The 17,395-nt window shown below is 43.6% G+C and overlaps 1 protein-coding gene across 1 annotated transcript; it reads right to left on the minus strand.

Annotated features, from left to right (window-relative positions):
- Positions 1 to 1,575: 1,575 nt before the first annotated feature.
- LOC126148004 (asialoglycoprotein receptor 1-like) lies at positions 1,576 to 16,817 on the minus strand. Its single transcript, XM_049915727.1, has 2 exons — positions 16,747 to 16,817; positions 1,576 to 3,210 (listed from the first exon to the last, which is right to left on the minus strand). Exons 1-2 carry the CDS (start codon positions 16,799 to 16,801, stop codon positions 3,041 to 3,043), a joined length of 225 nt encoding a protein of 74 aa, XP_049771684.1. The 5' UTR covers positions 16,802 to 16,817; the 3' UTR covers positions 1,576 to 3,040.
- Between the last annotated feature and the right edge of the window lie 578 nt (positions 16,818 to 17,395).

Below are 17,395 nucleotides of genomic sequence, written 5' to 3' on the forward strand. Positions count from 1 at the left end.
AGGTTCCCTTGTCAGAGCCATTTGAACCATTTTCAAACCCGTACAGAATAAACATAAATTTGTACAGATGATGACACAAATATGATTTTCGCAATATATTTAATAGCTGTAGACAATAACATGCTAAAAACTCTACAGACAAGGCAGCCACTATTAATTGAGATACAACAAAATGGCTCTGAGCACTATGGGACTTAACACCTGAGGTCATCAGTCCCCTAGAACTTAGAACTACTTAAACCTAACTAACCTAAGGACATCACACACATCCAAGCTCGAGGCAGGATTCGAACCTGCGACCGTAGAGGTGGCGCGGTTCCAGACTGTAGCGCCTAGAACCGCTCGGCCACTCTGGCTGGCGAGAAACAACAATCGGGCCCTAACTAGAGATCAAATTACATGACTGCGACTGTGGCGCTACTGAAGTTAGGATTCTCACATAGCATAAAAGAGAAGGATAAACTAAAACTAAGGTCGGTACTTTAAATTTCTCTCACTCTACACTAAGGCAGCAAGATCCGCAAGCTCTTCAAACTGTAATAAATGACAGTGCTAAAAACAGATGTATCAATAGTTACTTTTCAGTGGAAAGTCAGCTCACACAAAAGCTAATGCACGAGATAACTACGCATGCTCTTATAAAGTGTAAAGAAACACTGATCAATCAAATAAAAGGTCAAGTTACGTTCACTTCTTCGTGAAAGCTTGCGAGACAAACAAACTGCTGCTGCTGCAGGCCGCTCCTCACCATTGGGTGGCTGACCCAGGCAGGTGCATCGACAGATACAGAGGAACGTAATGTCTCTGACAAGAGTATTGCACTACATGTGGTGTTCCAATGATTAGGTCTGTTCGGCCTTTAAATTCCTACATGATCTGACTTCAGACCGGCCTGAGCCAGATCTGTTTCTATCCTAAGACTATTAAGCCATATTAGTGCGAAAGGAACTTAGGAAGTCACAAATGAACCAAAAATATTGGCATCTTAATTAAAAAGGCCAACATTATAAAAACATAAAATATAAAATAATAAGAACCAAAATCAACCAATAAAGAAAAATACAAAGTATTAGAAAAATCATAAACCCTAAATAAAACTAACAATAAAGGCAACCTAGTAATCAAAGTATAAAAAATTAAATAAACACCAGCCTGCAAACGTGTTTGGTAACAGAATTACAGAGGAGTACATGCTCTGCCATGTGTATAAAAGTAAATAATCATTCACATAAAGTAAAATAACATATAAATATTGCACTATATGTTGCCATTGTTCCTCTTCATTTCTTTACGTAGATTCATGCATTGTTTCTATCACTAAACAGAGTATGTAATATTATTCCTGCGAAAAAATGATACTCTCTCTTTTACTAGATTCGAAGTCAGTAGTCTCAGATTTGACCATTCCACTTGTGCCGTAGTATGTCACTGACGCTATGAGGCCCGGCGTTAGTTAAGTAACTGGTGGGACCGCTATCAGTCAGTTTGACCAATGACGTTTATCTTTCTTTTTTCTTCAATTTAACTTGTTAAATTAATTCAGCACGGTTTTTTTAAATGTCACTAGTGTATTATTCTCAACCTTAAGTTGTTTAATACAATGTGTTCTGCTTACATTTTTCTATAACAACTATAATTAAGTAAAGAAGACAATCGCAGTAAAAAACACAGCTTAAATACAATATTCACAAAAGTAGACTGTATTACTAAACTTAAAATACAAATAAACATGTAATTATAAAATACCACTTTTACCTCTATGACTTGTTATCAATCGAAGCCCCAAACAGGCTATAAAAATATATTTATTACGAAATACAAAGAGTAATTTTCATTAACTGCTGTGACAATTACGAGGAAATAACATTGTCCTTCGCTGTGACATGTCAGTCAAAGCCACCATCTTTATCAAAACACTGTGCACACCCTTACTGAACACTTCCCACACGTGGACCACGTATGAATTTCTTGCATCGACACACAGAGACTTTCAGTTTTGTTTGAATCTCTGCATCCTCCTATTTGGCAGGTGTTCCTCACTGTACCTTACATATTTCAGTAGTCACAGTGAATGTATGAACAGGCACTTTCGTTGATGATACATACAAAGAGAAGAGTTCTTCTGTTAAACTGGAAAGAAATAGTGAGCAGCTAACTTTTCCTCCTGTTGCCTCCCGTAAAGGATCCGTGCGCTGATTCCGGCAAGGTCTAGCACACTGAAAACAATGTGCAAAGGCCATCTGCGACAGCCATATTGTGCAGTGTAAAGACGAGACATCTGCTCCAGGATGTTGGTTCAAAATTTATGGAAATGTAGAAGCTCATCTGAATGAAAACACCGATGCACCATAATAATGACGGACCCTAAACTTCTTGACAGCGCAACAATACATTGGCAGAGCACAGCAACTGAGGTATGTCCAATGTTCCACTAAATTAAATTAAATGTAAAGAAAAACAGGGAACGAGATCACAACAATGAAACAGAATAAGTTAAGCGGAAGTAAAAATCCATCATTACGCTTTTTAGAAGCACGAAACCTAAAAAATATGACACTGGTCAAATTGACCGGCAGCCGTCCTAATTTCTGCAAATCGTTCAGCTTTTGTAACAGATGTTTGTCTTTTGCAGAAATTGTAAATCACCAAAGTATACTAATGCTCATGAAATATAATCCCCTTAAATTAATACTTACGATGTTTATTCATTATTGAACTATTAAACAACACTCACCGGTCAGATTGACCTGTACGGTTCTTCTAATTTTAAGCGTTGGTCAGATAATATCAATTATTTAGTAGTCACTGTGGAGTAATGAACGAAAAAGAGTTTCCTCTTCGATTATAATGGAATTTAATTTCCTGTTTTCATTGTTGAAGGTCCTTGAACACGAGACAGTATCGGGAACCTAGTTTCCTCCGCGAATGTGTGTACACAAATAGGTCCATTCCTCTGAAAAGTACACGGTCTCTCCTGAGATATCGTTTGTGCGCGGCTGTGAGAGGCGGTGTCTGGCTGGTGACGAAGCGGGCGCAGCGGTCACGGCAGCCACTCGCAGACGTAGCGCAGCGGCAGCTCGCAGGACACGTCGGCCAGGAAGCCGTGCGAGTGCAGCGCCACGCAGTCCTCTCCGGCGCCGGCACCGCCACCCCCGTCGTCCGGCTGCCCGGGCAGCCAGTCGTGGAACTCGATGTCCGACAGGCGCCGTCCTGCAACAGACGTCGTCATTTCGCACGTGTTTCAGATGCAGCAACAGCTTCACAACTAATTTTTTTGGTCAAATTCCACGAATAATAAAAAGTTCACCCCGTGTCGAGGATCCGTGCTTCCTTACTAAAGTCTCACAGGTGTTACGCATGTTAACTGTGACTCCCATGCTGTATTGGTCAAGTACAAAATTAGAATTCCATAGAGTGGGAACATCAATGAACTGAGCGCTCATATGCGTGAAACATTTCACAGTCCATTTACACTCTATCTGAAGTCATTTGACTCGCACAGCGTACGTCTTACCTAGAAGTATCCTCTAGGCTTCGAGTGTAGTTTCTTCGCTAGTACTTTGTACAGGTGATTAATAATCATCTTATCAGTTTGCAACCGACATCTTGACTGGACTCGGGTAAAAGCTTAGAAAAGATAAGTACAAAAGAATTTTACCTTTTTTTCGAACAGTGCCACAACTCAGATGTGATATTTATTTTATTGGAAGGAAGACTAATCAGTGGTACTTTGTTGTTTTGTACTGCATCTTATCGTATTGTATCGCCGATACCTTACTTTAGTGAATTATTCTTCTCTGACTACGAAATGGTTTCCTAGACGGTAAAAGTGTGAATGTCACGAAACATTTGTAGAGGGCTATTCGGAAAGCAAGGTCCAAAAGGTTGCGAAATGGAAACGACGGGGAAAAATCCGATGAAGCTCTGCATAGATGTGTTTGACAGTGGCCCGAGTATGCATGGCGATCGGGTCACATCGCTCTTTTCAGTTGTGAGCACACAGTGAGCACGTAAAGATGCCGAGTACAATAAGGTCTCTTATATGAATGCATCGCCCCTGTTCTTTAGCACATGTCACCATAACTGATTCTCATCGATCGGCAATGAATTCACCATCTGCTGTGCTGATGCACAGATACGTTCGACCTCCTGAGGGAATCTCAAAAGTAGCGGGCATAGAGGACACGGACGGGGATCGAGAATATGATGCGCTAGTTGGTAGTCGGGGGCCGCTGGGGGGCTACCAAGGTAGTCCGCAAAGTTGCCACATACACATTGTCCAGGTGGGGCAGTGGTTAACACAGCTGCCAAGTAAGCAGCAGATCCTGGCTTCCAATCCCTGTCCAGCAGACATTTTCATTCGTTGCCGCTGATTCCGCATATAGTCCCGATGCAGCTGACATCAACAGTTCCTTCACATTTCTTTCCTTTATCCCTTTATCCCTCCACCTTTACATAACATACTGAAGCACCAAAGAAACTGTTGTAGGCATGCGTATTTAAACAGAGAGATATGTAAACAGGCAGAATACGGCGCTGCGGTCGGCAACGCCTATATAAGACAATAAATGTCTGGCGCAGTTGTTACATCGGTTACTGCTGCTACAATGGTAGATTATCAAGATTTAATGAGTTTGAACGTGATGTTATAGTCAGAGCACGAGCGATAAGACACAGCATCTTCGTGGTAGAGATGAAGTGGGGATTTTCCCAAACGACCATTTTTCGAGTGTTCCGTGAATATCATTAATCCGATAAAACATCAAATCTCCGACATCGCTGCGATGGAAAAAGATCCTACAAGAACTGGACCAACGATGACTGAAGAGGATCGTTCAGCGTGACAAAATTGAATCCTTCAGCAAATATCTGCAGAATGCAATGCTGGGCCATCAAGTGCGAACCATTCAAGGGAACGTCATCGATATCGGATTTCGGAGCGTAAGGCCCACTCTTATACCCTTGGTGAATGCACGACACAAACCTATAAACCTCGCCTGGACCGGTCAACACCGACATTGGATTCTTGACGACTGGAAACATGTTGCCTGGTCAGACGAGTCTCGTTACATATTGAATAGAGCGGATGGACGTGTACGGGTATGGAAACAACCTCTTAAATCCATGGACCCTGCATGTCCGCAGGGGACTGTTTATGCTGGTGGAGACTCTGTAATGGTGTGCGGTGTGTGCAGTTGAAGTGATACGGGACCTCTGATACATCTAGATACGAACCTTACATGTAACAAGTACTTAATCATACTGTCTGATCAGATGCATCCATACACGTCCATTGTGCATTCCAACTGACAGGAGGACAATGCGACACCCTACACGTCCAGAATTGCTACAGAGCGGCTCCAGGAACACTCTTATGAGTTTAAACACAACAGCTGGCCACAAAACTCCCAAGACATAAAAATTACTGAGCATATCTGGGATGCTTTGAAATGTGCTGTTCAGAAGAGATCTCCAACCCCTCGTAATTTTACGCATTTATGGACAGCCCTGCAGGATTCATGGTGTCAATTCCCTCCAGCACTACTTTAGACATCAATCGAGTCCCACTGCGTGCTCGTGGGGGCTCTAAACGATATTAGGCAGGTGTACCAGTTTCTTTGGCTCTTCAGGGTATTATCTCTCGTCGAGTATGGATGTCCGCTGAGAGGTTTCGCCTGATATCATGCAACCCCACATAACGCAACTGTCATAAATTTCCTTCTTCATGACAATTCTCGCCCGCACATTGCAGGGGCAATGAAGTCGCCCGTGCAGCGTTTTTCGTTAGGATCTGTGTGATCTGCCACCATACTGCCCGGACATGAGTTTTTCTGATGTTCACCTCTGCTCGCATGAACCGTTGACTTTGATACAGAGAACGAACTTCAGATGAGCATAGAGAATTGGCGGAAAGCACAGGCGGCTACCTTCTGTGATCACGGTATTGGTAAGTTGGTACAATGCTACGACCGATATCTAAGTCTGAGAGGTGACAATGTGTCGAAGTAGTTGGGATATATAGCAAAATGTTGCAAATAACATTTTTGATTTTCACTGTGGTGCCCATTTCACAACTGATCGGACCTTACTTTCCGAATATCCTTCTTAATTTAGATGTAAGATCTACAGCAAATCAGCGATTCAACAAACTTTGAAATACTTTTTAGGGACAAAGCTCTTCCGTCTTTACAAACTGACACAGTCTTCACTCATCCTCAGAGGAACTAAAATACTGCTCGCACATAATCATTCGCCACGTAGCAGATATCACCAGCATAATTTCCCAGTTCAGAGCGATATGGAGCAGTAATTAGCACACTAGCCTAGTATTTGGAGGACGGCGGTTGAATTCCGCATCCGGTCATCCAGATTTGGGTTTTCCGTGATTTGTCTAAATCTTTCCAGACAAATGAGTGGCTCCTTTGAAGATGCAGAGCAGAGTTCCCTCCCCTCCCTTGACACAATCAGAAATTGTGCTTCGTCTCTAATGACCTCAGTATCGACGAAACATTAAACCCAACCTTCCTTCCATTAGTTTCCTACTGTATCTATAGTAAAATAAGCCTAATTGCTTGAAAATCTCTGCAATCCGAAGGAAACGATTTAGGCTGTCATACATAGGTCTTACCCGCACGTGAAAATAATGCTCAGGTACGTGATGGAACGCTAGGCTATTAGAGCGCCGACAGGTCTCGTAATTCCATCCGGAATAGGAGATCCACACTTTATAAAGAGTTGAAGGCGAAGGAGACCTATATAATTGGTGAAATAAATAGTATTTTGTGGACCTGAATGCATGTTTTCCTATATTTCTTACTTTATCAAAATGGTAATCATATTTGGCTTCCTTTCTCCCACCAGTACTTCCATAAAAACAGAGTTGCGTATCTTAGATTCTGTGTCTTGTACACATAGTCGCTGAGCAAAGATGTTGCGATGCGTCATTCAGTCAGTGTTTTGGATAATCATAACTGGGGAACCTGTCGGAGCTGTAACGAGCTAGTAGAGTGAACGGCCATTTCTTAAAAGGCAGGTGGAAAGGTATGCTTGTCATTTTGATGCTGATTGTTAAATTAATTGTTCTGTTTCAAGATTTGTTTTGTGTGATGAACTATGTGTTATGCCGAGGCAGGGCTAACTGTTCGCATTTGAAGATTTCATTGGTCTTTGAAATTGCGGTTGTGGATGGCTGGTTGAGCTTGGGACCTGAAGATTGTCGAAACTGGTAGCATGTGTTAAGAGAAATAAACGACTTTCAATTCCAATACAGCTGTTGGTTTTATTACCATTATTCAAATACTGAGCGCAATAAAAGTGTAGTTCTCTGAAAATAAAATGGATTATACCACGTGAGGGAGCAGGGATGATGCCACGGTCTGAAATGACTGTAAATTATGTCTGACATGTTGCCTGTCTCGGCTAATGTTGAATCAGTGCATGTATTGTGTGTGCAATACGTTCTCTCTATGCGTTTTTTTGCCCCTGTATTACTACAAACATTACAGGTCGTTCTGCGATTAATGTCCCATAATTGAAATCCTCCGCAGACTTTTGTACCCTTGAAGCGTGTGTTTGTAGTTACTACTCGTATAGCCTCCAGCCCTTCCCCAATTAAGAATTGTAAGGTATGACTCTTTACCTTAGTATTTTCTTATTTGTATCTGTGTTTCTGATTTCTTGAATGCTTTAGAAAACTGTGGGCTGTTACGTTTCCGTACAGTACATAAATGCCATGACTATTTCGAATAGTTTTAAAGCATCATCCAGAAAATAAATACTGAACATGTATAGTTCTGTAAGCTTCATACATCATTACTTTAAAATGTAGCTTGCATAATGATCCCCTTTGTCAACTTTTTATTGAAATGAATTGCTAAGTACTTTGTGTAACATCTGTGCTTACCAGAATATCTTTCCTCTCTTTGATTTATAAAATATCACAAGCTACTTGATGTGTTTTCCTTCAAATGATTGACTGGCAGGATACTCCCACACTACGGAACATATCTAGCACTTGTGTTGTAAATATTTGCCGACGCAGTCACATACATTGTCCCTATGGTATTAACTCCCACATAAAGCACCCCCTAGTAGTATTAGGGTTTTGTGGCTCTTACTTATGAGAAGTATCTTTTCCACACGAGAAATAAAAGCTATGTGTCATCTTGCACAGCCTGAACTCCACCCACATCCAATTACGGTTCACCATAGAGATGGAGCAATACGTCCTGCCACGAGTTTAGGAAGTTATGTTAGAGACAAGACGGGATTGTGTCCGGCGGAAGACAATTGTTATAGACCGATACCTTCATGCCTCCAGTTGTCATCACGCAGCACAACAGGAAGGAGTGCTAAACACGCTGATCCACGGAGCTCATTTGATTTACAACCAAAAAATGTATAATATCAAATCCAGCGCACGTGGGGCTGTGTATCAGAAAGCTGGCTAGAGCGACCAACAAAGTAAATACAACGTGTGACAGAATGCGACAGCACAGTCGACACTAGCGGTGAATAAGCACTCAGCTAAAGCCTCTTGTACAAATTGCACGCTGTGTCTTAATTAAAGATCCAGTTTCATAAGGCTGTAGAAAGAGAACCACTGCTCGAAATGTCGTCAAATTTTTATTAAATTGTTGATGCAGGAGGAAACGTCTGGAAAAAAAACACAAGAAACGGAAAAATACGAAAATTTTACTAATAGATGGCGCTTTAAGCGATTTAAAGTAAATTTTTTACGTAAATGGGATCGGCTACAGATAGACGCCTCGCAATCCGACGGCTGGTTTCAGTTGGACATTGCACAGTCCGTAATGTTCAATGTGCATGACTGCACAAGTTCGCCAGCCAACACTTATGGCATTATTCGTCAGGTAAACTCATCCATCATGCCAAGATTGTACCATACCGTGTGGGAAAAACCTATTTTTAATCATCCTCAGCCGCGCGGAATTAGCCGAGCGGTCTAAGGGCTGAGAGTCATGGCCTGTGCGGCTGGTCCCGGTGGAGGTTCGAGTCCTCCCTCGGGCATGGGTGTGTGTGTTTGTCCTTCGGATAATTTAGGTTAAGCAGTGTGTAAGCTTAGGGACTGATGATCTTAGCAGTTAAGTCCCATAAGATTTCACTCACACATTTTTTAATAATCCTCAGGTCAAAAACCGTATAAAAAGAAAAATAAATCATCTATTAATTGCCGGCCGAAGTGGCCGTGCGGTTAAAGGCGCTGCAGTCTCGAACCGCAAGACCGCTACGGTCGCAGGTTCGAATCCTGCCTCGGGCATGGATGTTTGTGATGTCCTTAGGTTAGTTAGGTTTAACTAGTTCTAAGTTCTAGGGGACTAATGACCTCAGAAGTTGAGTCCCATAGTGCTCAGAGCCATTTTTTTCTATTAATTGTCCTGGGGCCAAAAACGGCATAAAAAGCGAAATGACATCGGTTTGTAATTGTCGTGAGACGAGAACAGTTCAGTATTCTGTTCACCATTTTCTGCCACAAGTTGATATCGAGAAACTGCATGTTCCACAACAGACAGAAGTGTCTTGGCGACCACGTTCAGAATGCACTACGCAAAGCGTAACTTGAATTTAACTGCATTCCTGATTGGATCACTGAACTCGACATCTCTCAGGTAACCCCCCTGCTGGAAGTAATACAGGTAGGGATCAGATGATCTGGACGGCTGGGCAGTAGGGAAATGAAGGCAGATAATTCTAGCACTCTAGAGGAAAAATAAAGAAATAGCAAAAAGTAGGAAATTGATGAGGCGGGGCCCCGGTAAACTGAAACAACCATAAGTTGTTGAGAGTGTTAAATGCAGCGTTAGGTAACGATAGACAAGAACAGGGGAGAGGAATACAGTAGAACACGAATGGATGGCTTCTAGGGATGAAACAGTGAAGGCAGCAGATGATCAAATTGACCCAGTTGAAAATTTTGGATAACACAGGAGATATTGAACTGATGAAAGGAGAGATTATAAAATTGCTGTTAATGAAGCAAGCGAAATGGAATACAAAAGTCTAAAAAATTAGATTGGCAGGAAGTGCAAAATAGCTAAGCAGAAATGGCTAGAGGTCAGATGTAAGGGTTCAGCAGTGTATATCACCAAGAGAAAAATAAGTACGGCCTACAGGAAAATTAAATAGGGCTTCAGAGAAAAAAGAAGCACCTGTATGAATGTGAAGATGTCAGATGGAAGACAGATCCTAAACAAAGAAGGGAAAGCTGAAAGATGGTAGGAGTATGTAGCAGGTCTACACAAGGGAGATGAACTTGAATGCAGTATTATAGAAATAGGAGACGACTTAAATGAAAATGAGATGGAAGATGTGATACTGCGAAAAGAATTAGAGTACTGAAAGACCTATGTCGAAAGAAGGCCCGGAAGTAGACAACATTCCGTCAGAACCACTGATAGTCTTGGGAGAGCCAGCCAAGACAAAACTCTTCCACCTGGTGTGCAAGACGTATGAGACAAGCGAAATACCCTGAGACGTCAAGAACAATATAATAATTCCAATTCCAAAGAAAGCAGGTGCTGACAGACCGAATATACCGAACTACCAGTTTAATCATGGTTGACAATGTTAATTGGAATACTGTCTTTGAAATTCTGGAGGTGGAAGGGGTAAACATGGTGACCGAAAAGCTATATCTTGGACAAAAACCAGACACCAGTTATGAGTGTTGAGGGGCACGAAAGAAAAGCAGTGGTTGAGTAGGGAGTGAGACAGGTTTGTAGACTATCGCCAATGTTATTCAATATATACCCTCGGCAAACAATACAGGAAACCTAAAAATATTTGGAATTAAAGTCCAGAGAGAAGAAATAAGAATTTTCGTATTTGCCGAGGACATTGTAATTCTATCAGAGACAGCAAAGGACTTCGAAGAGCAGTTGAGCGGAATGGACGGTTTCTTGAAAAGAGAGTATGAGACGAACATTAACAAAAGCAGAACTAGGATAATGCAATGCAATCGAATTAAATGTGATTAGGGAACGAGTCACTTAAAATAGTTGATAAGTTTTGCTATTTGGGCAGCCAAATGACTGATAATGGCCGAAGTAAAGAGGATATGAACTGTAGACTATGATTTGCAAGAGAAGTATTTCAGAAGACGACAGACTTGTTAACGTCGAAAATAGATTCAAGCGTAAGGAAGTGTTTTCTGAAAGTATGTGCATGGACTGGATGAGCCTTGTTGGCTCGGTCTATGTTTTTTACATGATTGCCTCCTAGTGCGATCCGCCTGTGTCTAGTCGCCAGGTAGCGCTTCGGTCGCCTGTTAGTTGAGTCTTCGTTTGTAGTTAGCAGCTTGTTGACCACACCGGAATTCAGTCTGTCGGAGTCACGAGAGAGCGAGAGCGAGAGACAGAGACAAGAGGCGCATGTGACGTACGCGAGCTGTTCACGGAGCTTACGGGCGCACTATTGTCTATGCGGCCCGTGGTCGGTGAGTTGTGTTGGCCGGCAATGCTTGGGCCCAGTCTCGACGCAGACGGTTTACCCTTGATTAACCTCGCATAGTTTCTGATATGGGTGTTGGAATGCTGTTCATTTTCTGGTGCCGTCTGTTCTGCCAGTTGGGGGTAAGATACTTGTTACTTGATTGACACATGTTCTCCCATGTTGAAATGGCTCCCGCTACGCTAGATTACCTGTGGCTCTCCATGTCTCTGTCTCAAGTGTAACATTCGTCCATTGGTGCTTCTGTTTGAAATTAGCTGAGTGCTATATTTGTGTGTTTTAAAGTTTATTTTAATTACATGTCAGTTGCGCCTGAAATTAACTGCAATATGTTCTAGGCCGCCACGTATATTAGTGGCTACTGAGGTCGAAACTGAATCTTCAAAATGGTTCAAATGCCTCTGAGCACTATGGGACTTAACTGCTGAGGTCATCAGTACCCCAGAACTTAGAACTACTTAAACCTAACTGACCTAAGGACATCACACACATCCATGCCCGAGGCTCCAGACTGTAGCGCCTAGAACCGCTCGGCCACCGCGGCCGGCGAAATTGAGTCTTATTTGTGCTGGAAGTTGTTACTTCCCTGCCTCGTGTAGTAACTATAAAACTGCCTACTGCTGTGGCAAGTAAACGCCAGCGGTCCTGTGAATCTTGGCTCATTTGAGTAATTAAGTTCCGTCACTCTTGTGAGATTTTGCCCCTTTCAAGGAAATTAATATTATATTGTTTGAAATATAATTACTGTTGTTTGAGTGTTAGCTCTCAAGTCACTTAAGATAATGTGTCTGAGCACTGTGTGATTTGGGCCGGCCGAAGTGGCCGCGCGGTTCTGGCGCTGCAGTCTGGAACCGCGAGACCTCTACGGTCGCAGGTTCGAATCCTGCCTCGGGCATGGATGTTTGTGATGTCCTTAGGTTAGTTAGGTTTAACTAGTTCTAAGTTCTAGGGGACTAATGACTTCAGCAGTTGAGTCCCATAGTGCTCAGAGCCATTTTTGAACTGTGTGATTTCCTGGTTATTACATTAGCTTGTCATATTTTAACAGTTAACTTTTAGTTATTTTTAGTGTAAAATTCTTGCTGTTATACGTAAGGTTCGGTTGGGACTTGAGGCCACGCTCACATTGAGTTTCTTGTGTCGATATGAACATTCTCATATGTTCTATGATTATTATGTATGAATTACATGTTTGCTTGTTTGCTCTCGGCCGAGCTGTTCGTAGCGTTTGGAGGCGCTGCACGGGGGTGTTATCTGTTTTTGATACCTGTTCAACAGAAGATTGTTGTTTTTTGAAGTAACAAATGACTTTTGATAAATGGGTTGCATCTTTCCCATACTCGTTTAGTTGTTTCTTCACCATGGGGGGTCTACTGAAAATTTCAATGGAGGGAGCCATGTATGGAAGTGAAACATGTACGATAGACTAGACAAGAAGATATTATAAGCTTCTGAAAAGTGTAAAGAGTGAACAATGCTGAATATTACATGGATAGATCAATTAACTACAGGGGAGCTAATGAACAGAACTGGGGAGAAAAGAAATTTATGGCACAACCTTGCTACATGGCGTCTGTTGATAGGACCCATTTTGAGACATCAAAGGATCACCAGGTTAGTAGTGGAGGGCAGTGGGGGTAAAAATCACGGGAACACGAGGAGATGAATACAATAAGCAAATTCAGGAGGATGTGGGTTGCAGTAGTTATGGTTGCAGTAGTTATTCGAAGATGAAGAGACTTGCACAGGATAGAGGAGCATGGAGAGCAGCATCAAACCAGTCCTCGGACTGAAGATCACAACAACAACAAGTTTAGCATTTGGAAATGCCTCTGCAGCTGCCATTTCTACTGGCTGTGCAACGTGCGAAGGATCACCATCTTTTAAAAAAAAGATCCTACCCACTCACACAAGCTGTTGAAGGGTTAGAATGACGTTGGTGCTCAAAACACTGTCATAAAGTTTACGAGAGACGCTACAGGTAATAAGACCAGCAGCATTCATCTCCTCAAAAAATGTGGCCCTACGATAAACTATACCGTCAAACCGCACCACATAGTCACCTCTGCAGAACGAAGCGTTACCGACTGATGTGCGAGCAAACTTCCTGTTTCCCATATTGAGCAATACTGCGTATTGATATTCTTGAAGGGGGAAATGGGCTTCGTCTGTTCACAGAATGTTCCATCGCCACAGAGAGCCACATGAGAGTAAGAAATTCCAGAGAGAACGTTTGTCTTGCTGGCAGGTTGGCAGGAAGCAACTCATGAACATGTGTGTTTTTCATAAACAGCAAAACAGGATGTTTCGCAGGTATTTGCGACGTTCGGGTAATTCGTCGTGCATTGCATATTAGCACATTACCTCTCGATTCCCCGAGCAGTGCTTTGGCCACATCTTTGAGATACGTTAAATCAAATGCTTTCCTCCGTCTGTCACACTGACGTTTAGAAGAATCCGTCTTTTCGAATTTTGTAGTAATTCTCTCCACACCCTTAGTAGGCATCGGACCAGTGCCTTTTTCATACTCTTGAGTATCCGGAACTTCTCTAGGGCTACTGGTGCATAGTCACCGTTCTTGTGAAAGAGCTTTACCGGCAGCGCGCGAAACTTTATGGAGATAGTGATGTTGATCCTCTCGGATCCAGACTGAGGAAAAGCCGTGTGCCACGCGTCTGATGGTGCACATTCTAATTCTTACAGCGCCATCTATTGGTAAAATTTTCGAATTTTTTGTATTTTGGTTCCATGACGTTCCCCCGAGTCAATAATATGCTCTCATTCTGAGTAGTGGTTTCTTCCTAGAGCGTTTAGAAATTGGAAATTTAACTGTGCACCCCTTGTATGTTACCTTTCTTTCCCTATACCTTCCTCGTATTTTCTTAGGATTTCAAATACCTTGCACCACTTGATGAACGTTTCTTCTAGATCCTGTGAGGGTGTCTTTTTCTCGAGCCTTTGCTTCACTATCAAGCGCAATGTGAGAACTTCCGAAGTGTGAGAAATGCCTCTCTGATGCTTTTAACTTTGATAACACCAAACTGACCGTCATCCAACAGGTCTTCAGTTTCCTTTTTCGTTCTTCTGTACACTACCCTTGTTAGCAACTTTCATGCATGAGCTGCTGAGGCGACTTTTAGATAGTTTTCATACTTATTTGCCCTTCCTATCTCGAGTACTCTGTGTATGATATTTTTACAAAACTCTGATGGTATTTCTTCAGACTCATAGGTTCTACAGGCCAGCCGGAGTGATTTAGGTATCCCTTTGCCCAATGACTTAAGACGTTCCGAAGGAATGTTGTCTGCCCCTCTGCCTTATTTGAGGGCATGTTTTCCAAAGCTCTGTCAGACGCTAGAGTTGGATCAGATAGTCTCCATAAGCCCCTCTTTTCAGAGAAGGCTGCGGGACTCGGCTGTTAACGTCAAATCATACACCGTTCAGTCGTCTAATTTCCAGACTCTTATTTTATTGGACTACCAGTTTCAGCGTTATATTGCGCCATCTTCAGGCCTCTTGACCAACGTGCAGGTTCTGGTCAAAGTAAGGGCCAGCGTTCAACGACTGGGACCCTGTTTATCTCTGTTTGAAGTAATCGGTGTATCATACAGAAATTTACAGATACCACTCTTTGAATGCTGGCTATATATCGACCGGAATCGAAGTTGCAATCTTCCTACACGTCGGTCAGGGGGCCTGAAGATAGCTTAATACGCTACTGGCCATTAAAATTACTATACAACGAAGATGACGAGCTGCAGAAGTGAAATTTAATCGACAAGAAGAAGATGGTGTGATATGCAAATGATTAGCTTTTCAGAACATTCGCAAAAGGTTGGCGCCGGTGGCAACATCTACAACGTGCTGACATGAGGAAAGTTTCCGACAGATTTCACATACACAAACAGCAGTTGACCGGCGTTGCCTGGTGAAACGTTGTTGTAATGCCTCGTGTAAGGAGGAGAAATGTGTACCATCACGTTTCCGACTTTGATAAAGGTCGGATTGTAGCCTATCGCGATTGCGGTTTATCGTATCGCGACATTGCTGCTCACGTTGGTCGATATCCAATGACTTTTAGCAGAATATGGAATCGGTGGGTTCAGGAGGGTAATACGGAACGCCGTGCTGGATCCCAACGGTCTCGTATCACTAGCAGTCGAGATGACAGGCATCTTATCCGCATGGCTGTACCGGATCGTGCAGCCACGTCTCGATCCCTCAGTCAACAGATGGGGAAGTTTGCAAGACAACAACCATCTGCACGAACAGCTCTACGACGTTTGCAGCAGCGTGGACTATCAGCTCGGAGACCATGGCTGCGGTTGCCCTTGACGCGGCATCACAGACAGGAGCGCCTGCGATGGTGTACTCAACGACGAACCTGTGTGCACGAATGGCGAAACGTCATTTTTTCGGATGAATACAGGTTCTGTTTTCAGCATCATGATGGTCGGATCCGTGTTTGGCGACATCGCGGTGAACGCAAATTGGAATTGTGCATTCGTCATCGCCCTACTGGCGTATCACCCGGCGTGATGGTATGGGGTGCCAATGGTTACACGTCTCGGACACCTCTTGTTCGCATTGACGGCACTTTGAACAGAGGACGTTACATTTCAGATGTGTTACGACCCGTGGCTCTACTCTTCATTCGATGCCTGAGAAACCCTACATTTCAGCAGGATAATGCACGACCGCACATTGGACATCCTGTACGGGCCTTTCTGGGTACAGAAAATGTTCGACTACTGCCCTGGCCAGATCACTCACCAACTGAAAACGTCTGGTCAGTGGTGGCCGAGCAACTGGCTCGTCACAATATCCCAGTCACTACTCTTGATGAAATGTGATATCGTGTTGAAGCTGCATGGGCAGCTCTACCTGTACACGCCATCCAAGCTCTGTTTGACTCAATGCCCAGCCGTATCAATTCCGTTATTACGGTCAGAGTTGGTTGTTCTGGGTACTGATTTTTCAGGATATATGCACCCGAATTCCGTGAAAATGTAATCACATGTCAGTTCTATTAAAATATATTTGACCAATGAATACCCGTTTATCATCTGCATTTCTTCTTGGTGTAGCAATTTTAATGGCCAGTAGTGTATATCGCCGAAACTGGTAGCCCGATGAAATAACAGTTTGGAAATCAGACGGATGAAAGGGGTTTGATTTGATATTCTTGTATCCGACACGTCTTCCAGTCTACTCGATTCAAGCAAGAGTGGAAAATGCAGAGTGACGGATCGCTTGAGGTTCGCGGTGCCACCTCACCCGTGCCGGTGACGAAGACTCCCTCGTCGTCGCGGTCGTTGATGTCGACCAGCATGTCGCCGCTGTCGACGGGCACGTGCCGCAGGAGCGCCTCCACGCGATCCCTGGTGTCGGGCACGAAGAGCGCCGCCCCTTCGGCGACACACGCGTCGGCGGCGGCCTCGTAGGGGCGGCGGTCTTCGCTGAGGCGCAGGAAGGTGCCCGCGCCGGCCGCCAGCGAGTAGCCGGGGGGCGGCGGCGCCCGCAGCCGCCACTCGCACAGGTACTGCAGCGTCTCCTCGCAGCCGCGGTCGTTGACTCCGCCATCCCGGTTCCACGCCAAGCAGTTCTCGTTGCCGCCCGCGTTGTTGGGTTCGTATTTCCTCCAGCGTGCGTCCAGTGGCTTACCTGAGAACAACCAGTATGCCGCGTGTTGTTGACCTGATCATAAAAGACACTTAAAATCTTGACGCGGCAAGGTATAACCGTCATCAACTTGCGTTGCTAATTAATGGTGTACGTGTAGACCGGATCACAAGAAATGTCGTGACAGACAGTACAGACAGTTTCGACGGTCTGTTGTTAACGTTATTACTTGTCGGCTACGACACTAGGAGACAGAGTGCCATTGCAGATGATTACTGGTTATGTTTCCAAACTTCCTGAATGT

The sequence above is a fragment of the Schistocerca cancellata genome, chromosome 2 (genome assembly GCF_023864275.1).
Source record: "Schistocerca cancellata isolate TAMUIC-IGC-003103 chromosome 2, iqSchCanc2.1, whole genome shotgun sequence".
In the NCBI taxonomy this organism is placed as follows: Eukaryota; Metazoa; Arthropoda; class Insecta; order Orthoptera; family Acrididae; genus Schistocerca; species Schistocerca cancellata.